This window comes from Phacochoerus africanus, chromosome 4 (genome assembly GCF_016906955.1).
Source record: "Phacochoerus africanus isolate WHEZ1 chromosome 4, ROS_Pafr_v1, whole genome shotgun sequence".
NCBI lineage: Eukaryota > Metazoa > Chordata > Mammalia > Artiodactyla > Suidae > Phacochoerus > Phacochoerus africanus.
Window position 1 is genome coordinate 7283478 of NC_062547.1, and position 25568 is coordinate 7309045.

The 25568-nt window shown below is 59.3% G+C and overlaps 1 protein-coding gene across 1 annotated transcript; it reads left to right on the forward strand.

The window, feature by feature from the left end:
• Nucleotides 1-1702: 1702 nt before the first annotated feature.
• Nucleotides 1703-24258, forward strand: EHD1 (EH domain containing 1). The gene is made up of 5 exons (XM_047775343.1): nucleotides 1703-2313; nucleotides 5752-5849; nucleotides 18389-18801; nucleotides 21585-21749; nucleotides 22190-24258. Exons 1-5 carry the CDS (start codon nucleotides 1910-1912, stop codon nucleotides 22712-22714), a joined length of 1605 nt encoding a protein of 534 aa, XP_047631299.1. The 5' UTR covers nucleotides 1703-1909; the 3' UTR covers nucleotides 22715-24258.
• The last annotated feature ends 1310 nt before the right edge of the window (nucleotides 24259-25568 follow it).

A 25568-nucleotide genomic window follows, 5' to 3' on the forward strand; every position in this document is an offset into this window, starting at 1 on the left:
CCACCGGAGGCGCCTGATACACACGCTGGCACACAGCCTCTGGCGACCATCCTGCCTAGGAGTCTCAATATCCCCTTTTGATGAGAAAGCAAAGAAAGAGTCTTGTGGCTTCTGTGTTTTATTGTGATTGATGAAAAGAATGCTAATGAAACCCTAAATAAAAGCAGTAAGTCAGGCACCTAAGATTGCAGACACGGCTGGGATTATTCATCCGCTCTCCACTGGTCAGGGAGGGGAGGGAAGGCAACCCACTGAATGTGATGTATTCCCTCAGAAGGAGGCACTGAGGCCTGAGCCTACAAGAGGTGGGTGAGCAAACCTCCCATCCGGCCCCCTCTGACTCCCACTTGACTCAGCTCCCCTAATATTCTGCTGATCCTCAGGTTTGAGTTCCTGCCTCTGGCCTCTTGGCTAGCCAGGCTGTTTTCTTCCCTGATACAGGCACCCAGGTCTCCAGGCTTCCACACTTCCCAGTAGCCAGAAAGTTGGACATGAAGCCTCCAAGGTTCCAGGTGCATTTTAGATCCGGGAGTATCCACCACCACCACCCCTGGCACTTCAGTGTCCTGATACTGGTTACATAACAATCACTGTCTCTAAAGCTCTGGCATCACCCACTGAAGAGTCTCACCAGCCTGGACAGCCAAGGGGGCCTACATGTGGCCAGGGATAATGGCGGGGGAATGAGCCTAATGGAACAGCCAGGAACTGGTAAGAGGTCAGAGTAAAGGATGGTAACTGGTGGTGGCCCAGAGAGGAAAGCGGAAGTATTTGGGTTTTTTAATTCCCCCTAAGTTCCCACAAGATTTCACTGTTGCCCCACATTTCCCCTCCACCCCACACGGGGAATTTCCGATTTCACTTCCTCAAGGTTTAAGTGCTTTCAACTTCTTCTTTACATCCCACGCCCATGCAGCCTCTTTAGGGCGATATCTCTTCTCCTCTACGTGTTATTTGCCCCGTGTGTCCTTCACTGCTACTGTCCATCGCCCAATGCCAAGTCCCGTTGGCCTAAGGGGAGCTCAGGCCTCCTGCTGCTGGTCAGATTTTCCCCAACAGCCTCCTCCCTTCCCTTTTTTTTCCCCCAGTCACCAGCCCGCCTAGGATGTTCTGCTCCTTCAGCTCCCTCCGCTACCTCTTTCCTGTCTCTCCCTCTCCCAAAGCAGGTAAAAGATGAAGGGATGAGTGGGAGTGGCAGGGAAGCAGGGCGAGAGGAGCAGGCAAGGCACGGCAGTGCAGGCAGCAGGCGCAGGGGCCCCAGGCTCCCTCTTGCTTCCGGGGATTCTGAGCCAGTGGCAGGAGGAGGGCAGTTCAAGGGGGAACCGTAAGTAGGGCGCGTAGTCAGAGTACTGGGATGTCTAACTGGAAATCTCGTCGGTGACGGAAGGCGTGCAAACCCTGAGACCTCCTCGCGCCCGACTCCCGCTTCCCGCCTTCCCAACCGCAGCATCCCTCGAGCCGGCCCACGAGCGGGGGGCCGACACAGGTGCGGTTGTGGCACCGCACAGAGCGCGGGCCGCGGAGCGAAGAAAGTGGAGCTCGCGAGATTTGGAATCGGCCAATGGGAGGCGGGGGAGGGGAGGACGTGGCGCGGAGGGCGCGGACGGGGCTCCTCCCTCCACCTCCCAATTCCCCGCGGCCCCGCGTGGCGGAGGCTGCGGGCGCGCGCGCGCGCGTTCCCCGTACGCTCGGCCGGGCCTTATAAAGGGCGCAAGGCGAGGCGCGCGCTCCAGTGCGCAGAGGGCGCTCCGCTGGCCGTGCCGTGCGCCTGCGCAGTGCGGGCCGCTCCCCGCCCCCTGCCCCGCGGCCCCGCAGCCGGCCGGCCCGGCCCCGCCTCGGCTCGGCGCTCTCACCCGGTTCTCAGCCGCCGCTGTACCCCGCAGCAGCAGCCAGCTCGGCCTCCGGCAGGATGTTCAGCTGGGTCAGCAAGGATGCCCGCCGCAAGAAGGAGCCGGAGCTCTTCCAGACGGTGGCCGAGGGGCTGCGGCAGCTGTACGCACAGAAGCTGCTGCCCCTGGAGGAGCACTACCGCTTCCACGATTTCCACTCGCCCGCGCTGGAGGACGCTGACTTCGACAACAAGCCCATGGTGCTCCTCGTGGGCCAGTACAGCACGGGCAAGACCACCTTCATCCGGCACCTGATCGAGCAGGACTTCCCGGGGATGCGCATCGGGCCCGAGCCCACCACCGACTCCTTCATCGCGGTCATGCACGGCCCCACCGAAGGCGTGGTGCCGGGCAACGCGCTCGTCGTCGATCCGCGGCGCCCCTTCCGCAAGCTTAACGCCTTCGGCAACGCCTTCCTCAACAGGTACCCGCCACTTGCCCCGGGGGTCGGAGGGGACGACCGGGGTCCCTCTGTTCTTTGTTTCCAAGGCCCTCCGCTTGACCCTTAGGACAACTCTCTGGGGCGAGGCTCCCCTGCCGCCTCCCAGATGGGGGGTGGTTTGGGAGAGGGCGTCGCCGACTCCCCCGGCTCTGTCCCCGCCCCAGAATTTTGTAGGTTATCGGTTTAACTCCCAACCCCCCTGGCAGAGGTCCCAGGTCACTTCCCTCAGTCAGTCTTGGTCGCCACCTTCTTTCCCCGGACTGGGCACTCCTAATTCATTCAATCCAGCCCCTTCACCCTTTCCTTCCAGCGTCTGTCTCATAAGTATCATGGAAAAACACGGTGAAACTTTTAGCCATTCCCATTGCTGGCGTGGTGTGCTGGCCCTCCCCAGGGACCAGTGGTTTGTGTAGGAGGGACGGGGAGGGTCTGCCGTGGCCTGCGGAGTTTGGGGCCGCCTGCAGAGGCAGCAGACACATCCAGCCCTAGCCCTTCTCCCAGGGGCGGGCAGCTCTGAAGGGCCTGCGCTGCTTGAGGGCTTTCAGGAGTACAGGTTTGTGCTGCCAGGCGGTAGCCCCTGCAGCCCTGGCTTGAGATTCAGGCCCCTCTGTAGACTCACAAGGACGTTCCCTAACCTGCTTGGGCCTTAGTGTCCCCGGTTAAATGGGTAAACTCTGAGGACGATAATTAACCACAAAGGTTCTTACCTTCGTGATGCTATGAATGAAAAGCATCGGCCTCTTCTCTCAGGAGGGTGACAGCCAAGCTCACGTTTCTCTAAAGGCACTCGAAGGGCCTAGTCTGTGGTTCTGAAATCTCCCCCGCACCCCCAGGGGACAAACCAAAGGACCTCCCAGATCTGCTCTCTCTGCCAGACCCCATTCAGGGAGGGACTCCACATGCCTTTCAGAGTCTCACTCATCTGGGGAAGCGCCTAGGAAAGAATCCTTAACTCGTGGCTTCCAGGAGGGTCTCCGCCCTGTAGGATTGCATTCCTTTCCAGGCACTGTCCAGCCACACAGGGTAGACCAGCTCGCCCTCATGCAAGACGGTGGTCAGGCCCACCTCCGAGCGCAGAGCTGACCTTGAACAGAGAAGGCAGGCGGGGTCCTGTTGTCTTTTCGCCCCTTTCAGGCATTGAAGCCTGTCCTCCTGCTTCCTGGCTGATGGCTTTTGATTATGGGACCAGAGTAGAGGAAGGCCCTTCGGCTGAGAAGAGGCACAGCCAGGAGCCTGCCTCTGGAGGATACTGGTGTTTGAGAATTGCTGGGCCTGTAGGGAGGAGATTGGCTGTCAGCTGGGGTTGGGGGGCGGGGGGAAGCATCCAGTCTTGTGGAAAGTTTGGCTGCTATGCTGGGAATTCCATGCATTATTAGGTCTCTGTTTCCATGCAGAAATCTGGGAAGCCAAAAGGAAGGGTAGCTACGCCTACTTATGCTGTCTTTTGGGGTCCCTTTTGATGGTGAGAGCAGACTCTTTTTGAAAGGGGAAACAGGCCTATGCCCTGTGTTCTGAACTTGGGGACCTAACTTTTCAGAGCCGGAAGGTATCTTAGCCGTCACCTAGGCAGCCCCACCTCCTTCAGGAAACCACAGCGCAGAGAACTCAGCTGATCTGTTCAGCAAGCAAGTTAATGCAATGCCGACTCTGTGGCTTTTATGCAGCCAGGGACCACCTCCTGCTCATTCTACCTGGAGCAAAAAATAAAAGCAGCTCAGGAAGGCTGCGAGGTAGAGAAGCGCGCCGGTGTCGTGACACCGCAGGTCTGAGAACCACGCTTCTATTTCCTTCTGCCACCGCGTCACCTCCAGACGGTCCCAGCACACTGGGGGCCCGGCCGGAAGGGGCCTCAGCAGCCGAGGCTGGGGGTGTGGGGTGGCCCCGGAGGCCCCGAGCTGTGTCAGCCTGTGTAGTACACCAGCGCTGCCCGGCCAGCCAGGGCACACAAAGGGGGCTCTTCACTGCCTGACACAGCCTCTCCTGCACTCTCTTTAAAGAGACTCATTGAGTCGCGGGCGTGACTTTCCGGCCTCTTTCCCGTAAGTGGCTGCTCTAAGGCTAAAATCAGAGGGAGCCGGAGGCAGGGCACAGCCAGGGTATCCCAAGAGTGTCCGTGTGAACTCATTGCGAAACTGGTGCTCGCAGCGCCAGATGGAATCTGGGCGTCCTTGTTGAGGAAATGGGACCGGCTGCCTCCGCAGTGCCTGCTCTTTCGTGGTTCCTGCCTCGCTCCCAGGCTTTGCAGAGCACCCATACCTAGAGACCTTCACTCACTAGGCTCTCTACGGGGCGTTCTGGTGTGTTCCTTCCTGGAGCCTGGACTGCTTCAGACCCTCTTGGTTCTGCGTTCTCTCCGCCCACCCCTGCCCCAGCAGCAGCCCCAGGTCCAATGTGCAGGTACTGACGGCACACGTGCCCCACTGCTGGCCCGGCCAGGATGAGGTCCAAGGTTTGTTCGTCCCACAGGTCAGCAGGTTCTGCTCCGTCGTGCTTGCAGGCAGCACCTCTGGGCCTGGCCGGCTGCCCCCAGCCGGGGAGCCGAGGGTCACTTGGGAGGGCGGGGCCTGAGAGGAGAAGCTAATCAGCTCAGATTCCTAGACAAGGGGCCAGTATTTTCTTTGCTCACAATGCCTTTTGCAGAGACAAGTTCTTAATGGAGCCTTTTCTGTGTCCGATCGGGAGTCTCTGCTCTCAGTGGGGACAGCCCCTGGCTGTTCTGGGCTATTCTAGGCTCGGTGGGAACTCGGGCCCACGCAGCTAACCCCTCGCTCGTGAGTTGCCAGCCTCTCCGTGGCTTCGTTCTTGGGTCAGCTTTGACTTTCAGAGAATGATGTCTGTACTCCCTGCCCCACCATCACGCAGCCTCTGTGCCCCCCCCTTGCCCCCCCGGCTGTCCCTAGCTGCCCACTGCAGTGCCTTCACCGGAGCAGCTGAGTGGAAGGGCAGCTCTGGCCCCAGAGCAGCAGGGAAGGAGCATCTCTCAGTGCGTGGAAACGCAGTCAAGTGTTTGAAAGTTTTAATATGGAGTTCCAAGGTCCCAGTTGTCACCCTTCTCTTTTCCTTCTGGAATTGGATGGTGGTGGCTGAGGCTCATTCGGTTTCCACTAACATGTCAGCAGCTTGTAAGCTGAACTCTTGACCTGGGCTGGGGCGGGGGGGGGGGGGGAGTGCTGATGCGGGTCAGTTGAGCCTGCTGGTTGGATTCAGCCACTTAAGACAATACGTGCAATTTGCTGGCCACCCCTGGAAGCTGAGGACAGGAGCAGAGCTCCCTAAAGTGCCTTGCCTTGCTTCCGAAAGAGATGCCAGAGGCAGAGATGAAGGAGCCCGTTCATCCCTGCTGCCCCCCCCCCGCCCCTTGGGCAGAGCAGCGATGCCTGAGTCCTCACGTCTCTCTTCTGGGCTCTTGCTCTCGTGCAGGTTCATGTGCGCCCAGCTGCCCAACCCGGTCTTGGACAGCATAAGCATCATCGACACTCCCGGGATCCTGTCTGGAGAGAAGCAGCGCATCAGCAGAGGTAAAGGGGCTGTGCCACCGCCCAGGGTGCCCGCTGCGCTCAGACCGCTTCCATCTGTGGAACTCCCCAGGTGCTGCCCGGGTCTCTCCCAGCCCTGTGGGGGCGGGAGCTGCCTTTTCCTTGGCTCCCTTTGCTGAGGTTACAAGAGCATCAGGGTGAGACGACAGCCCATTTTATGTGGCTTTCAGGCTTCCCCAGCCCCCGGGGCCTGTTTACCAGGAGGACAGGCTCCTCAGGCTGGCGGCAAAGCCCCAGGAAACGGCTCACCTCTGAGCCAGGTAGCTTAGCCTGCATTGCTGTTCTGAACCTGCTCCCCCGGGGCTCATTCACCTTAGTTGGTGTTTAAACGCTTTGCCTCCCAAAACTGTGTAAATTCCTAGTGAGTCCAGCAGGCCTATGAAAGAACAGTTTGACTTGAAAGAGCCAGCCAAGGAGTTCTTGTGGTGGCTCAGCGGAAACGAATCTGACTGGCATCCATGAGGACGCAGGTTCGATCGCTGGCCTTGCTCAGTGGGTTAAGGATCCGGCGTTGCCGTGAGCTGGGGTGTAGGTTGCAGGCGTGGCTCGGATCCCATGTTGCTGTGGCTGTGGTGTAGGCTGGCAGCTACAGCTCTGATTTGACCCCTGGCCTGGGAACCTCCATACGCTGCAGGTGCGGCCCTGAAAAGACAAAAACAAAAAGAAAAAAGAGCCAGCCAAAAGGAGAGGCTAGCAGGGATTTTTTTACACATCTAGGGGTCAGCAGAAAAGTGTTTAAATTTGCCTAAATGTGCGTGATCAGCAGGCTCCCTGGGAGCTGGGCATGGCGTGGGATTCCACACTGGATACAAGTGTGCCAGGCCCATTCTAGTTGTATAAATTCCTGTCTTGACTTTGCCAAGCTTTTCTGTGGAGATCTGGTTCAGGATGTGCCTGAACTGGGTTATTTTTCTGCTGCTGCTCCTTTTTGCAGAAAAGGAGGGGGGACTTTGGGCCTGAATGCTCTCTGGGGGGAGCACGGGGAGGCGGTGATATCTGGGAGGCTCAGAGTGGAGCCTGCAGCTGCGAGTGTCAAAATGAAATGAGCTCAAACTCGGAGGGGGTTGAGGATGAGGGACCAGATTTGTTTATCATTAACTTGCAAATCTCTCCCGCACCCTTCCTTCTGGGCGCCCCAGCAGAAGTGAGCTTTGCCGTTGAAGCCAGCGGCCCAAGGTCTTGGAAGGCAGGGCATCTCTGCTGCGGGTGTGAGGGGCTGGGGCCCCTCTGGTGCTGGGAAACCTTGCGTCTCCTTTTCCCCTGCCTTGTGGGCCGCTGCCAACATGGGGTTGCATCAGAGCAAATTGAAGCTGCCCTCTGTCTCTCAGGCTGGTTCGAACTTAGGTTCCTCCACTCCTGAGCAGATCTGGGACCTCTTCGAATGAGGGCCAGTTTCTCCTTTCTTACTGCTCTTATTGTTCCAACCTGGTTTTTTTGTTTGTTCGTTTTGTCTTGTTTTGTTCTTTCTGTCTCTTGTCTCTCTAGGGCCGCACCTGAAGCATATGGAGGTTCCCAGGCTAGAGGTCCAGTTGGAGCTGTAGCCGCCAGCCTACAGCACAGCCACAGCAATGCCAGATCCAAGCTGTGTCTGCGACCTACACCACAGCTCACGGCAATGCCAGATCCTTAACCCACTGAGCGAGGCCAGGGATCGAACCTGCAACCTCATGGTTCCTAGTTGGATTGTTTCCACTGCCCTACAGTGGGAGCTCCTCAACCTGATTTAAGAAAATAGGCATTTTCTTAAATGGGGAGTCCTTTTGTGGCACGGTGGGTTCAGGATCTGCCACTGTCACTGCAGCAGCTCAGGTTGCTGCTGTGACACAAGTTTGATCCCTGGCCCGGGAACTTGCATGTGCCTCTTGGCATGGGCAAAAAAAAAAAAGAAAGAAAGGAAGAAAACACCTGATAAAGCAAGCCTACAAAGTCCGCATAAGTTACTCTTAAAGGGAAAGAGGCGCAAAAGGAAATGTATTCTCCGTCCGCCTCTACCCCAGCTCTTCCCGAGGGCCTTCCTCTGAGGCTCTGCCAGTGGTCGCTCTCATGACCTGGGGGCACAGACTGGGGAGGGATTCTCGTGACTGGGGGCCATCAGATCAGGTCGGTGAGTTGATGTGCTTACATCTTTAGATAAGAGACTATAAGAGCTCATAAAAAGAGGCTTATCCTCCCCAGATGCCTACTCCTTATAACCTGCAGAGTTACAGGATTTGAGGGCCCCTGCCGTCTCTTAAAAGGGAGCTCAGCAGCAGTGGTTTCCCACCAGGGCTGTGAAGTTTCCCTGCCTGGCTTCTTTGGCACCTCAGCCTGTGGCCTTAGAGCCCAGCAGACTGAGAAGCCGGGAGTGTCTGTCTTGCAGCAAAGGGTGCCCTGGCCCTGCCTGCTGGGATGTGTCCCTCCCCTGCCTCCCCTTCCCTCTGCTTCCTCGCCCCATCAGCAGAAAGGCAGACAGTGGCGTCCAAACTTGCTCTCTCTGCGACAGGCACCCGGGCAGTACCTCGGCATGCCCTCCGTCAGGCAGTCCTGCACGTTGCCCTCCGAAGACAGGTGTTTGAAGGAAGCCAGCAGGAGAAGGTGGGGTTCACCATGAGTGCCCTGCCTGGTCCACCTTGTGGGGCCTGCCTGTGCCCCCTGCTCACGTGCAGTGTGCCTTCCCGGGTCCCCGGGCAGCCGTGCAGGCCTCCCCTACCCACCGTGGGCAGGGAGGAGGAGGTCTGAGAACGAGAAAGAGAAGTGCATCCCTCTGACTGGAGGAGGGCTTTCCACCCTGTGAAATGATAGCGCTCAGACTGACTTTAAAGGCTGTTTTCTTCCCTCCATAACCTGGAGGGCTTGGTTTAAAAGGATTTTACTAAGAGTTCCCGTTGCGGCTCAGTGGGTTAAGAATCTGACTAGTATCCGTGAGGATGCGGGTTTGATCCCGGGCCTCGCTCAGTGGGTTAAGGATCTGGAGTTTCCGCAAGCTGAGGCAAGGGTCACAGATGCGACTTGGATCTGGTGTTGCTGTGGCTGTGGTGTAGACCGCCAGCTGCAGCTCTGATTCGACGCCTAGCCTGGGAACTTCTGTATGTCGCAGGTGCAGCCCTAAAAAGAAAAAAAGACAAAGAAAAGGAGAAATTCCTGTGGTAACGCAACGGTAACGAACTCAACTAATATCCATGAGGACACAGGTTCGATCCCCGGCCTCGCTCAGTGGGTTAAGGATCTGGTGTTACCCTGAGCAGAGGCGTAGGTTGCAAACGCGGCTTGGATCCCAAGTGGCTGTGACTGTGCTGTAGGCCAGCAGCTGCAGCTGCAGCTTGACCCTTAGCCTGGGAGCTTCCATATGTCAAGGGTGTGGCCCTAAAAAGAAAAAAAGAAAAGGATTTCACTAGAAGTTACCAAGTTGGGATTGACCGTGGAAAATTTTTGGTGTCAGCGTTTCATCAGTCAGAGAAAGTCCCCTGTGCGGTACCTCTTGTGCTGAGTGTGGCTTCAGGGCTGGTGTCCTGTAGGTGGATGCAGAAGGGGTGGGCTTTTCCTCCTCAGAGACCCCATTCGTCTGTCACTGCTAAGGTCCCGTGTGGCCCGCCAGAGGAAGTCAGAGTGGGGCAGCGTGTTCCAGGCTCCCCGACCAGCCGCCTCTCTGCCCACCTTTGCTGAGAGTGTGGAAAGCAGGTGTTTCCTTCTCCGAAAGAGAAGGAGGGTCCCGGGCAAGCAGGGGCATTTCTCCGGTCTGCCGACCTCATTCTCTGGAGACATCCTTGGGGAGGCTGCGTGGACAGCAGCGTGCTAATTACATTTACTCGCAGTTCCCATCCTGTCTGCCCCCCCCACCCTGAACTGCCACCTCTTCCCCCCTTTCCCTGTGGTGCCTAATGTGTGTAGGAAATACTGTGTGGGAAGATAAGGTTGGAGTTCCCCTTGTGGCACAGTGGAGAGGACTCCAACTAGGAAGCATGAGATTGCAGGTTGGATCCCTGGCCTCGCTCAGTGGGTTAAAGATCCGGTATTGCCATGAGCTGTGGTGTAGGTCGCAGACACGGCTCGGATCTGGCGTGGCTGTTTGTGGCTGTGGTGTAGGCCGGCAGCTGCAGTTCCAATTGGACCCCTAGCCTGGGAACTTCCATATGCCGCAGGTACGGCCCTAGAAAGCAGAAAGAAGAACGAAAGAAAGAAAAAGAAAGAAAGAGAAAGAGAAAGAAACAAAGAAAGAGGAAGGAAGGAAGAAAGAAAGGAAGGAAGAAAAAGAGAAAGAAAGAAAGATAGATAAGGTTGGGCCTGTGTAAGCCCAAAGCAGTTACAATGCAGCCCAGGTTCTGCAAGAGACCCCCAAAAATCGCTGCAGAGAAGAGAAGGGGCCTCAGCGGCGGGCAGGGGTGGGGGGGACTCTGAGCTGCGCCTCCGCTTTGTGCAAATCTCCCCAGAGACCTGAAAGGTAAAGTTTTCCTGTGTCAGCCGAGAAAGGTGACCCTCGGAGACAGCGTTCGCTCTTGGGTGCTGCCCGCGTGACTGATAAAGGGCATTCCGAAGGGCGTCGGGGGCCCTGCGGGGCAGGTGTCTGGGCCTCCAGGCTGCTGGCCGCCAGCAGAGTCCAGGTGGGGCCTGGAGGGGAGCAGGGTCTTCCCAGGGAGGACCCACTGCGGTCGGAGGCTCCTTTCGGCAGAAGCCCCAGCCCAGGAGGCAAGGGCCCGGCCAGGGCACTCCTGCCATTGTCCCAACGAGGCCCTGAGCTGAGCCATAACTTTTGCGCCTCGTTTCCCCCCCATGGGTGTCGAGTCAGCAGAGCCAGGTTGTTTCAACTTGGATTAGGAGGTGGAGGCCGGCTGGTCCCGTGCCTGTCTCTCTGCTGATGCGGCCGTGGGAACCAGCTCCACCTGCTGATTGCAGCACCTCTGAGGAAGCCCCTACTTTTCAGGTGAGGAAACGGAGCTCAGCAAAGTTAAGGAGCCCGGGAGGATGCAGGAGGACACAGGCTGACCCATCTCGGCCCTGGGATCTCTCTCTCTCTCTCTCTTTTTTTTTTTTTTTTTGTCATTTTGGGGCCGCGCCCACAGCATATGGAAATTCCCAGGCTAGGAGTCAGCTGCTGGCCTACGCCACAGCCACATGGGATCCTTAACCGACCCAGTGGGACCAGGGATCAAACCCGTGTCCTTGTAGATACTAGTCAGGTTCATCACGAGGGGAACTCCGGCCCTGGGATTTGAACCCGGCAGAGACCATGCTCACACCGTACGTGCCTGGCTTGGACACGCCTGTGGCCCTGATGAGTCAGTGCCATGCAGGGGTCCCACCTCCCGGATCGCCCAGGGGCCACCCTACTTATCTCCCGGTGAGAGATCAGAAATGGGCCTGAGGCTGAGATCTTTTTTTTCCCTTAGTGTCTACTTCCAGCCAGAAATCGCCCACCCCGCCCAGCCTTCCATGGATGGGCTCTAGGAGCCCTGGCCAAGACTGGCTGGTCCCCTGGGTTCTCACTTGCCCTCCTGCATCCCAAGCTTCATTCCAGTTCAGGAGCTGTCTGGCTCCAGCCCAAACCTGGAGCCCTCTGACCCAGTGGCGTCCCTTCCCGCTGCCTGCCTCCTGAGATGCCCGCCCTAAAAGGCCTCGGGGCCAGCTTCCACCAGGGCCTTCAGAGTTGCCCAGAGGACTAGTGCAAGGTCACGTACTGCGCCCCTCCTGGGTTCAGCACAGATAATGACAGAAGGTTCAAGTCCCAGGTCAGTACTTTAGGAGCCCAAGGGAGTTGCTGAGCCCCTGGGAGCAGCGTCACTAAAACAAGAAGAGCAATAGCAGCCTCTGGTTCCTGTTGGTGATTTTACAGGAATCGAGGCGTTGGCCCTAGTGCCTGAGGCTGAGGTCTTTTTTTTTTCCCCTAGTCTGCTGCCCAATTAGGTGTTCAACAAACATCAGCCGAATAAAAACACAGACACCGAAAAACCCAGGGATTCCCAGACTCGGAGGAGGAAGACCTCTTTCTGAGTAACATCCCCAGGAGGCTGGAGGAAGGGGAGGCGCTGACTCAGCAGGGGCTTCCCTTCAGCCGGCAGGACCTCCTCTGGGGACCGCCCCCCTCCTCAAAGCCTTCCTCTGCTCCATCCCTGCGTCAGTCAGAGCGCTGCTGTGCCCCCTCCCGAGGGGGGCAGGACCAGTCCATGCTGGCACCGCACCTGTTCCGAGGCTGCGAGCCTGGCTGGGCGGCAGCTGGCCCGCGTGCCTGCAACTGCTCAGTTTATATTTGGGGTACGGGGCATTCTTCACGCGTTAGACACGGCCGTTGCCTACACACCCATCCGAATCTGAGCTTCTCGAGCCCGAAATACAAATCCTGTGAATAAATAATTGCAAACATGTGCGACGTGCCCGCCGTGTGCCAGGCACTACTCTCCCTCCCGGGAGAATGCTGCCCTTCTCACACTGCCGGTGAAGAAAGAGAGGCTGCGGGGGGTCGCAGCGCTGGCTGCTGAGTGAGTGGAAGGTTCAGGATTCCCAGGAGGGCCTGATTCTCCGGAGGGCGTCTGCCCCTCCCCGGCCCGGCCTCTGCGAGATTTGCTGGGTCTGCGTTCTCCATGGGAAGATCCTCCCTGAAGCAGCCAGGCAACCACCACCACCACCAAGGTAGTCTTGCCGTCACCCCAGAAAGTTCCCCGTACCCCTTCGTAGTCCCTCCTGGTCCCAAGCACCCACTCCTCTCTGCCCCCACAGTTGCGCCTCCTGCCGAGTGTCCCACGTGGGATCCCGCAGTGTGAAGCCTTTTGTGTCGGCCTTTCATGGGGCATTGATTTTTGAGGCTCCCCGTGAGAGTCTGCAGCTCATTCCCGTTTGTGGCGGTTCTGTCCTATCCTGGGATGCGCTGTAGCTTGTCACCCATTCACCTGTTGAAGGGCTTCTGCGATCCTGGTTTGGGGCAGTTTTGAATAAAGCTGCTCTTGACATTGGCGGAGCGCGCGAAGTTTATTGCTCTTGGACGAACCCCTAGGCGCAGGAGGCCCCTTGCGCCCCGACCCCTGAGCTGCTGGAGGAGCCCCTCCCTTGAGGAGCTCGGCGCGAGGACGCTCAGGCGTCCTCCCGGTGTCGGTCCTGAGTCTCGAGTCTCTCCTCTTCCCCTGCACCCCGTCCTCCCGGCCCCAGCTCGGGTTAGAGGCGTGTGTGGTGGGAGCTGTGGCAAGAAACGCCAAGGCCCACGCAGCTTGAATGGCAGGAAACAAACGTTGATTGGAGACAAACCCTCTATTGTTCATGTTCTAGAAACTTCTGGAATGTGTGAAGCAGCTTTTCCCCCAGCTGCTGGAACTACCTGTGTTCGGAGGGTGCTGGGCATCACGACTGCTCCCTCGTGGCCGCGGTGCCAGAGGGTAGGAAGCGGGCCTCTGGGTGAGGAGGGCAGGACCCGTGGAGCAGGAGGGGGCCTGCAGGAGGCTCGGGGGCTCAGAGCCAAGGTGGCGGGCAAGCTCGGGCCTCCTGTGCTTTCTTGCTGATCATCCGTCACTCCACTGACTTGCCCAGAGCCACTCTTCTTCCCACCCGGGGCCGGGTATGTGGCAAAATATGCGTGAGATGTACCATTCCCCTTTTTTTTTTTCTTTATTTTTTTGGCTGCGCTTGCAGCATGTGGATGTTCCTGGGCCAGGAATTGAACCTGCCATAGTCGTGGCAGCACCGGATCCTTAACCCGCTGCGCTACAGGGGAACTTGCAATTTGTACCATTCTAAGCGCATGGTTCAGGGGCGTTAAGGACATTCCCACTGGCCATGTGCAGACATCACCACCAACCCCTCCGGAACTTTTTCCTCTTCCCAGACAGAAACTCTGTCTCCATTAAACAGCTCCCCCTCCCCCCAGGCCCTGCCCCCGCCCTTCGACTCTGTGTCACTGCGTTTGGCTCTAGGCCCCTCATACCAGCGGAGTCATCTCTGTGAGGGCTTATTTCACAAGGTCTTCGAGGTCCCAGAACTTTCTGAGCCAGAGCCTGTCTCTTATCAGCACTGGCTTTTCCTCACTGCAGGGCCAGCCCTCTCCGTCCGGCTCACCTGCTCTGACTGTGGTGTCTGGGTGTCTGGGTCCTCTGTGGGTGTCAGCGTCCTCACAGCTGTCCCGGTGGGTAGGGTGGGGTTTTCTCCTCACCAGACGCACGTGCCTTCCTGCTTCTGCTGAGGAGACGCTGTGCCTTAGGTGGTCCCTGGTGCCCGGTCCTGCTGCCAAGGCTGACCTCTAGGATGTCCCAAAGCCTGAAGGTGCTGTGCCGGGGATAGTGCCAGGGGTGGGGGCTCCTCTCTGAACTTGTCCCTTGTCCCTGGATGTGTCAGCTGCCCAGGCCCACGGTGGCCAGTGCGTGGACTTGGTTGATGCTCTCAGGGCCGCAGTGGTGAGTCGGTGCAGCCCTTGACGCCTGTGGAGACAGTCAGGCTGCATGAGGGGTGCCGGGGGGGCCTGGCCGTGGCTGCGGTCACGGGCCAGTACGTCCTCCACCTGCCACGACTTCGCTCAAGCCTGAGCATGTGTGACCTTCTTCATGACCTGTGGGTGAGCTTGGCCAGCCACCAGGTCGCTGTCATCAGAAGTGTGAGCACTTTCCATATAAACAGGAAATTTCATTCACCTGCAAAAAAAAAAAAAAAAAAATGGGCTTCGCTCTCTTAGTTGCAACTCAAGATGAGTAACTGGGTTTCCAGGCAGAGCTGCGCAGGGCCCTCGCTCTGGCTGGGGGCTCCCGGACTGGGGCCTCCTCCAGACGCCTCCCTTTCCTCCTCCCTCCTCCCCTCCTCTCTCTCCCCCCATCATCTGCACCCCAGATCCCCAGCCTGCCATAGGGGGAAGGGGAGGAGTCAGGCCAGGCCGGGTGGAGTCCGGGGTGACCTCAGCTCCCTGTGTGCTGTCTTGGCTCCTGGGCCAAAGCTAACTTGGCCTCGAGCCCAGCCCGTCAGGGCGCCCCTGTTCCCAGCTTTGGCCATTGCCGCCTCCCCAGCTGTGTGACTCTGTGGTCGTTTGAACTTGTGGCCTTGTGGCGGTCCGAGGGCAGTGTGACGAGGGGAGAAGTGGGGCCTCGTTTTTGCTGAGAGGGAGCAGCCGTTCAGCCCTGAGTCATCGCTTTTTCAGTGCTGACCTGCCGTTCCCAGAGCCGGCCATAAAAGGCGGTGGCAGCGAGGCCCAGCCGGCCCCGCTCCCCTTGGCCTGATCCTCGGGTCCAGAGCCAGGCAGACCTTGTCCTTGGGCACCGGCAGCCTGGTGGTGGCTGGCTGGCGGGCACAGGAGTGGCCTGGCCCTTGCTCCCGGGCCCTCCCACGTCCTCTGAGCACGGGGACTCTGGTAGCTCGGCCATGGCCGAGGTCTGCATGCGCCTCTGGAAGCCTGGTGGCCCCCCGTCCAGGCTCAAGTTCAGATTCATAGGGGCTTTGCTGCGCCCAGCTCCAGCTCACCTCCACCCTGTTATGAAACTGGCCGGTCCAGGGGCTGCCTCGGACTAGAGCGGCCTCTTTGCCGTGGTGCTGGGGCAGGAAACGCTTGGGCTGCGTGCTCAGGCTTCGGGAGCCTTCCCTCCAGGGTTTTCCTTAAGTTTCGGTATCTCGCAGCAAGGGCGAAGCTGGCCTCCGAGCCGGGCTGAACATGTGTTGTCTTGGTGCCTCATCAGTGATGCAGCCCCAGCTCGGCCCTCGTTCCGGGGGGCCTTCCCCGACCCCCTGGTGTCACGCCAGTGCCAGGGCCTGTGCAGAGCCCGACCGGGCACCTTGTTTCACCCTCCCTCTGATCTTAGGCAGAGGCCTTTTATTTGCTTTTTGCAGATGAAAACAGACTAAGTCAGAAATTAAGAAATTTGGGCCCCAGACTCAGCAGCTGGAGCCGGGAGGCGAACCCAGAGCTTTCTTGCTACCGAAGCCTGTGTTCTTTCTGAGGGCGGGGCGCGGGGCGCTGCCGGAACGCTGCGGCCTCAGGTGTGCAGACGGCATGGGGCCCACTTGAACCCGGAGGCCTGGGGCCGGAATGTTTGTCCAGCCGGGCACAGCTCCACCCCAGGCACACCCCACATGGGGCCCTGTTTGTCTGAAAGCCTGGCCAGGGGTGTGGTGGGGGGGGGACCCTGGGGGGAGTGTCCCCAGTAGAGGCCACCTCGGAGGCTGACTGTGGACTCACATTCAGCCTCGAAGGTTTGGCTGGACAGGAGAGCGGGTTCTGAGCTGGTGAACTGCTCAGCCACGCCTTACGAGGGGAAGGTGGGAGCTGCCCTCCCCGTGGCACCATGAGTCACTCTAGGCCTTGTGTTGACACTCTTTTTCTTTGGTCTCCCCTCTACCTGCTACTTTTCTGTCTCCTGCCATCCCGGGAAGGCATGCCTAGACCCCAGCCTGGTCGGGGCGGGGAGCCTAGGAGCAGCCCTGCGGTGGGGGAGCTTGGTTTTGGCCTGTTTCTGGGCAGTGCCCCAGCCTCTTCTCTACAGGAACGGCCTCTCTGGCTTATTCTCAGGGGTGTGACTGTGCTTAGGGAGGTACACACTGGTTCAGCCGTACATTTGGGGTACAGCCTGTGGTCAGCAAGTAAGAAACCTGGGGCTTTGCCCAGAGTCACCCAGAAAGATGGCAGCTCGGTGACTGGGGCCTGAGCTTCATGAAGGCTCTCCATTGTGTCCACCTGGTCTTCCTACCTCTCCTTCGTACTCCTAAAAGATGAGAAATGGAATTGCACTTCTTCTGGGGGCGGCATAAGAAGTGGAAACATTTTTGAGTTCCCGTCGTGGCTCAGTGGTTAACGAATCCGACTAGGAACCGTGGGGTGGTGGGTTCGATCCTTGGCCTCGCTCCGTGGGTTAAGGATCCGGCGTTGCCGTGAGCTGTGGTATAGGTCGCAGACGTGGCTCGGATCCCGCATTGCTGTGGCTCTGGTGTAGGCCGGTGGCTACAGCTCCAATTCGACTCCTAGCCTGGGAATCTCCATATGCTGCAGGAGTGGCCCAAGAAATGGCATAAAGACAAAAAAAAAAAAAAAAAAGAAGTGGAAACATTTTGAGACGGCATGATTATAAAATAGAATGCAAATTAAACCACTATTGCAGAGACCCACAAATCCATTGCCTTAACCCAGGTATCCAATAGTTTATGTGAAATGCAATAACCCAGGGCCATCCTGAACCCAGCATGGCTGTTCCAGCTCCTGCCATCCCCCCACATCCCTGTCCTCCCAGAGAGGGAAGAGGACAAAGCACCCAGGCACCTGTTCTTTGTGCACGAGAGGCTGCGAAATTCAGCCTTAAGCTGGGGGGCCGCGAATCCAGCTAAAACTGGACAGTTCTGTATAAAGGGACGTGTTCTGGAGTTCCCGTTGTGCCGCAGCGGAAATGAGTCTGACTAGGATCCACGAGGGTTCAATCCCTGGCCTTGCTCAGTGGGTTGAGGGTCTGGCGTGGCTGTGGCCGTGGTGTAGGCCGGCAGCTACAGCTCCAATTCGACCCCTGGCCTGACAACCTCCATGAGCTGGGGGTGTGGCACTAAAAAAGCAAAAAATAGGAGTTCCTGTCGTGGCGCAGTGGTTAACGAATCCGACTAGGAACCATGAGGTTGCGGGTTCAGTCCCTGCCCTTGCTCAGTGGGTTAACGATCCGGCGTTGCCGTGAGCTGTGGTGTAGGTTGCAGACACGGCTCGGATCCTGCGTTGCTGTGGCTCTGGCGTAGGCCAGTGGCTACAGCTCCGATTCAACCCCTAGCCTGGGAATCTCGCGGCCCAAGAAATAGCAACAACAACAACAGACAAAAGACAAAAAAAGACAAAAGACAAAAAAAGCAAAAAATAAAAAAATAGAGGATGTGTTCCAGTCAGCAGTACTGCCACAGATGACCCAGTCCCCTCGGGCCTTAATTTGTTGAGGGGACGCAGCATAGAACAGAGTTGAGAGCTGGAGCTTCATCCAGCTGCTTCATTTTGGAGAAGTGTTTGAGACCTGGAAGGGGAAGTGGTTTGCAGGGCTTGGGGCTTGTAGAGCAGGGGTCAGCAGACCTATTCTCAAAGGTCAGAGTGTTAACACTTGGGGCTGTGCAGGCTATGCAGGCTCTTCCGCAGCTGAACTCTGCCGGTGCAGCACGGAAGCAGCAGAGGCAGCACCGATGGGCAGGCTGTGTTCCAGTGAAACCTGAGTTGCGAAAACAGGTGATGGGCCAGATGGGACCCTGAGCTGTAGTTTGCCAACCCCCGTTGTAGGGAACGAAGGAGCTTCCCTGCGGAACGGGAGGCCCAGCACACGGCACTGAGCAGGCAGCAGCTGCAGGGCTTACGTAAGTGAGCAGGGCCCCCCGGCTGGCAGGGTCCGGGGCTGTTCTCATGTCCTGGTCGCTCGGACTTTGTGACTCCCTTCGCATTGTGTGTTGGTGAAGGGCCTCCTCGTGCCAGGTGCTACGTGGGCGAGGGGTTGCCGTGGCAGCTACGCAAGGCAGGCCTTGACCCTGCTGTGCTGTCCACGTGGGTACTCTCTGGAAGTGTCAGTGCCCCCGGGCTGAGACGTACCAGGCCAAGTCAGGCTGCCTGGCGCCCCTGACGCGCCCTTCCCTCCCCGCAGGTTACGACTTCGCGGCCGTGCTCGAGTGGTTCGCCGAGCGCGTGGACCGCATCATCCTGCTCTTTGACGCCCACAAGCTGGACATCTCCGACGAGTTCTCCGAAGTCATCAAGGCCCTGAAGAACCACGAGGACAAGATCCGCGTGGTGCTGAACAAGGCCGACCAGATCGAGACGCAGCAGCTGATGCGGGTCTACGGGGCCCTCATGTGGTCCCTCGGGAAGATCATCAACACGCCCGAGGTGGTCCGGGTCTACATCGGCTCCTTCTGGTCCCACCCGCTCCTCATCCCCGACAACCGCAAGCTCTTCGAGGCCGAGGAGCAGGACCTCTTCAAAGACATCCAGTCGCTGCCCCGGAACGCCGCCCTCAGGAAGCTCAACGACCTGATCAAGCGGGCGCGCCTGGCCAAGGTAGACCTCGGGGGATGCCCAAGGCCCAGCCCTGCAGACCCCTGGCCACGCGGGGCCCTGCCTTGCCTCAGCCTGGGTGCCCCTGACTGCAAGCCTCTTCCCACCTGAGGTTCTTGTTGACACACATAAACCTCAAACAACAAGGGGCAGCCTGGAAAGTGGAGAGTGGGCGGGGGTGTCCCACGAGGCCCTGTGAGCTCCCCGGGGTCTGCTAAGCACGGACGTGCCCTCAGCAAGCACAGGGCAGGGCGCTCGGCATGCGGTGGGGCAGCCCCCCCCCCCTCCTGGCCCTCCTCAGCTATCCAGGGGAAAACAGAGCACGGAAAGGAAAAGAAAGCACAGCTGGGAGTTCCTGTTGGGGCTCAGTGGGTTAAGAACCAGACTAGCATCCATAAGGACACAGGTTCGATCCCTGGCCTCACTCAGTGGATTAAGGATCCGGTGTTGCTGTGAGCCATGGTGTAGGTCACAGATGCGGCTCGGATCCTGCATTGCTATGGCTGTGGTGTAGGCTGGCAGCTGTAGCTCCGATTTGACCACGAGCCTGGGAACCTCCATATGCTGTGAGTGCGGCCCTAAAAAAACAAAAAAAAAAAAGAGGAAGGAAAAGAAAAAGAAGAAAGCAAGACTTTATTTGCCTTATTTGTACTGTCTCCGGGTAGGCGTGGGTGGGATGCTGCAGAAGCCGGTGACTGGGGAGCTGTCCTGGGGGGTGGGTCGGACTGGGGGCCTGGGCGGGAGATGATGCTGAAGCCAGGACAGGAGGTAGTTGGTAGCAAGGTGGGACGCAAGCCTGCAACACAGAGGACACTGGGTGACCTCTACCCCAGAGGCACTGTAAACCATCCCTGCTCCTCCGTGGAGGCACAGGGCCTGCTGGCACCTGCTGACAGCATCAGAGTTGCTCAAGGGGTCGGAATCTCAGTGCCTGGCCACGCTTTTTCACTGGGACCCCGGGGAGGCCTGGGGCTGGGAAAGGAAGATTAATGCCACCGGGGGACCCATCTGACACCCGGACAGGACCTGTCCCCTGAGGACGTGTGATTTTGAATAGTGCTGCATCCTGAACCTCTTGGGGCAGGCTCTGTTCCGGGAGAGCCGGGAGGAGCCCCATGGGCCACACTCCTGCCCCCAGGGAGCTAGCTGCCTGCCTGTGTGTAGCCCAGAGGTTGGGGACTCTGCCATGGTCCAAACAACGGTGGCCCAGGGCACCCCATGCCATCTTGAGGCCCAGGTCAAGTAGCTCTGGGTACTCCCTGGCCTGAGTAAAGAAAAGTGGCCCCAGAGTTCCCTTCGTGGCTTAGCAGTTAACGAACCTGCCTAGGATCCATAAGAATGCGGATCAAATCCCTGGCTTCAGTCAGTGGATTAAGGATCCAGTGTTGCCGTGAGCTGTGGTGTAGGTCGAGGATGCGGCTCGGATCCCGCGTTGCTGTGGCTGTGGTGTAGGCCGGCGGCTGTAGCTCCAATTCAACCCCTAGCCTGGAAACCTCCATGTGCCGCAGATTCGGCCCTAAAATAGCCCCCCCCCCCCACAAAAAAAGAGAAGTGACCCCTCATCCTTTATCCCAGTCTGTGTCCCCACCCCACTTCCCCAGAGTGCTCTTGGACCAGCAGATTGGAACTTGCTGGAAGAGTAGGTTCCCAGGCCCCCGCCCTACCAAACCAGACTCTGTATTCGGACACGGTCCCCTGGTGACCTGTATGCACGGTGAAGGTGCAGAATCCCACTCTGGAGGATGCAGGGCTGCACATTTCTCTAGATACCTCACTTCTGGAACTTTCCTGGTGGGTGGAGCTAGTTCTGAAAAAAGGAAGCCATGCAAAAATCCCCATCACCCGCTCCTGGCCTCGAAGGAGCTGAAGCGGGAGGGGCGGTGAATGGAGGAGAGAGTGGGCCTCCCCGTCTGGCCTCTGCTCAGCTGCAGGGAAGGCAGCTCCCCACCCGCCCTGCCCAGCCCCTCTCCTGACAGGGCCTCCCGTGCTCTCGCTCAGCTTCCTTCCAGGACAGAATGAGGGGCAGACTTCGGGCCCCTGCTCCTTCCTCTCAGAGCTGGCGTGTCCGCGCCGGGCCCCCGGGCACACTGAGTCACGGTGCCTGGAAAGCCCCGTCCTCTCCAGTCCTGTCCTGCACCTGCTGTGTTGAGACAGTTTCCACTTGCTGGAGTGAGTCGCGCTCTCTGCTGGCCTGTGACGGGCAGAGCTATGCCTGTGTCTTTGGGACAGGATAGTGCTCGGACAGGCTCCCAGCCCAGGCAGGTGGGGTCAGGCCGGTGGAGGGGCTTTGATGGGGCAGAGCGGCAGCTCTCCACGGCTGGGCGGTGCTTGGCAAGGCGGAGGGCTTTGAGGGCCGGGCCTCGCAGGGTCGCCAGCGTTCCCGGTGCGCTGTGAGGACGGGGAGGCTGTGCCGCCCTGACTTGGCCAATGTCTGAGCAAGGTACTGAGTTTAGATAAAGCCGGAAACATCTGGGAGAAGCCTTACGGGATTTTCCAGTCCTTAGTCACCCCTGAGCCTGTCAGGATGATAAAGCGGGGCGTCACACAGGCCGGGCTGGAGTCCCCAAACCATCCACAGGCCCGCAGAAGCAGCGCAGCGCGGCTCCGCTTGGCTTGGGGGGAGCGTGGCAGGTGCGCACAGAGAAACGGCAAGAACGTGGGCTCTGGGCTGCCGTCAGCAGTCCCGGGTTCTGGTCCCAGCTTTCTGGGGCAGCCCGGGTGCAGGCCACGCTCCCGACAAGGTGTCCGGGAGGCGCCTGACGCACACCCCGTCCCTGTTGTCCCAGGTCCACGCCTACATCATCAGCTCCCTCAAGAAGGAGATGCCCAATGTCTTCGGCAAAGAGAGCAAGAAGAAAGAGCTGGTCAACAACCTGGGCGAGATCTACCAGAAGATCGAGCGTGAGCACCAGATCTCCCCCGGCGACTTCCCCAGCCTCCGCAAGATGCAGGTGGGCTGTCCCCCACCCCCTGAGGTGGCCTCAGGTCACCGGGGCTGTGGTTCCCGAGGGCACCCCGGCTCCATGGGGCGGGGCCTCCCCAAATGGAAACAGCCTGGTTAATCACTAGTGCCCCACCCGATGGGAGAAGCCGACCCCCCCCCCCGGGCCCGTGACACCTCGAAGGGGAATGTGGTGACTCACTCGGAGGGGGAGGGAGCGGGCTGGGCCGTGCCAGGCACCCCAGTCTCCTCCCAGTTAAGGCTGCAAAGGGGGGGCTGTTCTTTCATTTATAGCGGGGGGCGCCAAGGCCCCGGGAGGGGGCAGTTCACACCACTGCCTGAAATGCTAAGTGATCGGGGCCGTGACGCAGAGCCGGCTCTTTTTCCTGGGCACCCCTGCTTCCACCGCGCAGCCTGACCCAGCCCCGTCCTTCCTCCCTCCCACCGCAGGAGCTCCTGCAGTCCCAGGACTTCAGCAAGTTCCAGGCCCTGAAGCCCAAGCTGCTGGACACAGTGGACGACATGCTGGCCAACGACATCGCCCGGCTGATGGTCATGGTGCGTCAGGAGGAGTCCCTGATGCCCGCCCAGGCCGTGAAGGGCGGCGCCTTCGAAGGCACCATGAACGGGCCCTTCGGGCACGGCTACGGCGAGGGGGCCGGCGAGGGCATTGACGACGTCGAGTGGGTGGTGGGCAAGGACAAGCCCACCTACGACGAGATCTTCTACACGCTGTCGCCCGTCAACGGCAAGATCACGGGCGCCAACGCCAAGAAGGAGATGGTGAAGTCCAAGCTGCCCAACACGGTGCTGGGCAAGATCTGGAAGCTGGCCGACGTGGACCGGGACGGGCTGCTGGACGACGAGGAGTTCGCCCTGGCCAACCACCTCATCAAAGTCAAGCTGGAGGGCCACGAGCTGCCCGCCGACCTGCCCCCGCACCTGATCCCACCCTCCAAGCGGAGGCCCCAGTGACCGCGGCCCCGCCGGCCAAGTCGGCCGCCTCCGTGCCGGCCCCGCAGAGGCTGGGGGAGCGGAGGGGCGGCGGTTCCCAAGCCCACAAGGACCGAGCCCTGTTGCCCTAGCTCACAAAGGAAAACCACCGTCTTTCTCTTAAGGCTGCTGCCAGGGAGGCCGGGGTGATCCTTACATGTGAAGGGTGGAATTTTGTGCATAAGAACTACGGATATTTTTAATATATAACGTTAGAGGCAGCCTTCTCTCTGGCCTCCTCCTCCTCCTCCTCCGTCTGGCGGCCCCAGCGCGCCCTGCCTCTGTCCTGCGCGTCCTCGGCTCCTGCGCTGGCTCTCTAGCACCTGCCGCCCCGGGGGAGGGCGCCCTGCTCACCCCTCCCGCGGCTGCAACCATGTAGACGGGGACGCGGGACCTCGTTTGTTTCTAGGCCGAGTGGCTCCACCAGGCCAGGGGCTTCCTTCCCGCCCAGCCCTGCCCTCTCCCTCCGCTCCCAGATTCAGTTAGTTCTTGTGCCTTCCTCCCACCCCACCCCCCGCGTCCTCCTGTCCACGGGCCTGCTCCTTGCTCTCATGTCACCGAAGCCAGGCCCAGCTGCCTTTCTGGGGAGGCGGGGGCTGGGCGAGTGTGAGAGAGCACATCTTCCAGAGAAATACATAAGCTAGGATTTGTTCTGTAAATTTAACAGCTTTCCTACTGGACTGAATTTTCCAGTAACTTCCCAACCACTTGTTCAGAAGCTGTGATTTTTGTCTCCTTCCCCACACTCCAGCCAGGGGACAGCTCCACTCAGGAGCCATCAGACATGGGGTGTGTGCAGAGCATACCCCGCCGGACCCCCCAGAGAGAGCTGCTTTCTCCTCCCCTCGCCCTCCTGCAACGTCCTGGTGGCACCGCCCTCCCTGCCTTTGCTGGGCGGTGGGTCCCCGGAACCTGGTGTGGCATGGTGCTCCAGCCAGCAGAGGCCAGGGACCCCCCACCCCCCACCCCCAGCCCCTCCCCCTGCCCACCTGCCTTCCTCCCTGAGCGAAGGGGGGCGCTGCTCAACTTGGATGCCCTTAAAATAGCAGCCCCGGGGCTGAGCAACGAGAAACCTGAGCCAGTGAGAGGCCAGCTCAGGCCACCTCTCTGCCCTGCCTCGGCTGGGCTATCCCAGCACGGCGTCCAGGGGTCTGGACCTGCCTGCTGGCCAGTGGTCAGCACCAGGGCCTGGAGCCAACATCGCAGAGCCACCGCGGCGGGGGAGCAGGCCTCTCACCAGGCACTCCCTCAGGGGTCTCGGGGACTCCACTCTGACCTCTGACCGTGGTCCCCCTCCCAGTGCCGTTCTCTAGACCTCTGCCAGGCCCTAGTGGCCAGGAACTGGCCTTGTTACCTCCAGCCGGCCTCGGCCCCCCATTCCATAGGGTATCGGGGGTGGAAGCAACATCCTTGTCAGGAATTCACTGTTTAAGGTGCAATGGCTTAACCACCCTTACCTGTGGGAAGAAAAAGCAACTGAAGACAAGACTTTTTTTCTTGCATTAAAACAGTTTAATTGTGCCGAAGCCGGCTTCTTGCGCTTAGCTGTCTCTTCCTGGGGCCCGCTCCCAACAGCACCTGCTTGGCACTGGCAGAGCATTTGGGGGCCAAAGTACCATCAGGGACAGACTGGCAAGCCCGGCAGGGTGGGTGGCAGTCCCTCCCTAGCCATGCTCAGCTCTGTGGCAGCTGCTGCCTCCCATCCATAGAGTGAGGCCGGCAAACGGGGCTGTGACCCCCTTTCTTGTGCCAGGTGGGGGCTGAGCTGCAGTAGCTTATTGGGGGGGGCAGTGAAGAAGTCTGGAGAGCCTCTGATGACTGAGAACTAGGCGGCCCCCGGGCTGGAGGAGCAGGTACCCCCCACCCCCGCCTGTGATCTTCACAGCGTCTCCTCCAACCTGGGCTCCACCCTCACCATGAACAGACAGGTGGGCACCCACGGGGCTCTGGGCACCGAGAGGGGTCAAGCAGACAGGGTAGGCTGGGCTCCGTGCTGCCCCCAGGGTGGTTTAGACTGGCAAGCCAGTACTTTGAGGGCAGATCAAGCAGATAACACCAGCAACGAAACTACAGAGGATGTGGCCAGCTGATGTCAGAGATGGGGCACCGTTTGTGCCCACAGAGGGAAGGGTGAGACATTGGGAGCCGACGCCATGGAAGGGTGCGGATTGGCGGTGCAGCTGGGGCGGAGACCATTCCGGACACACCTGTAGCAAAGGGCAGAATGTCAACAGGTGCCTATGGGTTTTGAGAGCCAGGCTGTGTGTGCCAGCCTGGGTGGCAGGTGTCTGGTCTCATGGCAGCATCTGAGGTGGCAGGGGCTCCCCAGCCCTCCCAGGGCTTGCCTGGTTCTAGGTTCACCCTGCTCCTCGTGACCTGAAGGTTCGCATTCTCTCCATTTTGCCGCCTGGAACCTGGGACGCAGGGAGGTGAAGAGCAAGGGTCGCGGGACGAGATTCAAGCCACCCAAGTCCAAAGCCATCATGCACCCCCAAGTTTCACGTGGAAACTACCCTTCCAAGGATAAACAAGAGTTCTCCGGTGGCTCGGCAGGTTAAAGATCTGGCGTCACTACTGCAGCTCAGGCTCGATCCCTGGCTGGGGAACTTCCACATGTCAGGGGTGTGGCCCCCACCCCACCCCCCAAAAAACCAAAACTGACAGCCCGCCCCACCCGTCAAAGTCTGCAGCTATAGACACAGGTTCGAGAAACCCACACTGAAGATTAAATGCTCTCACTCCAGCCTGGAGACCTGAAAGCTTGGGGCAGCCCCTCAATTTCCAGGGTCACCTGAGAGGCAGTGGGCCATGCCTGTGCAAGCTGTGGGAGCACGAA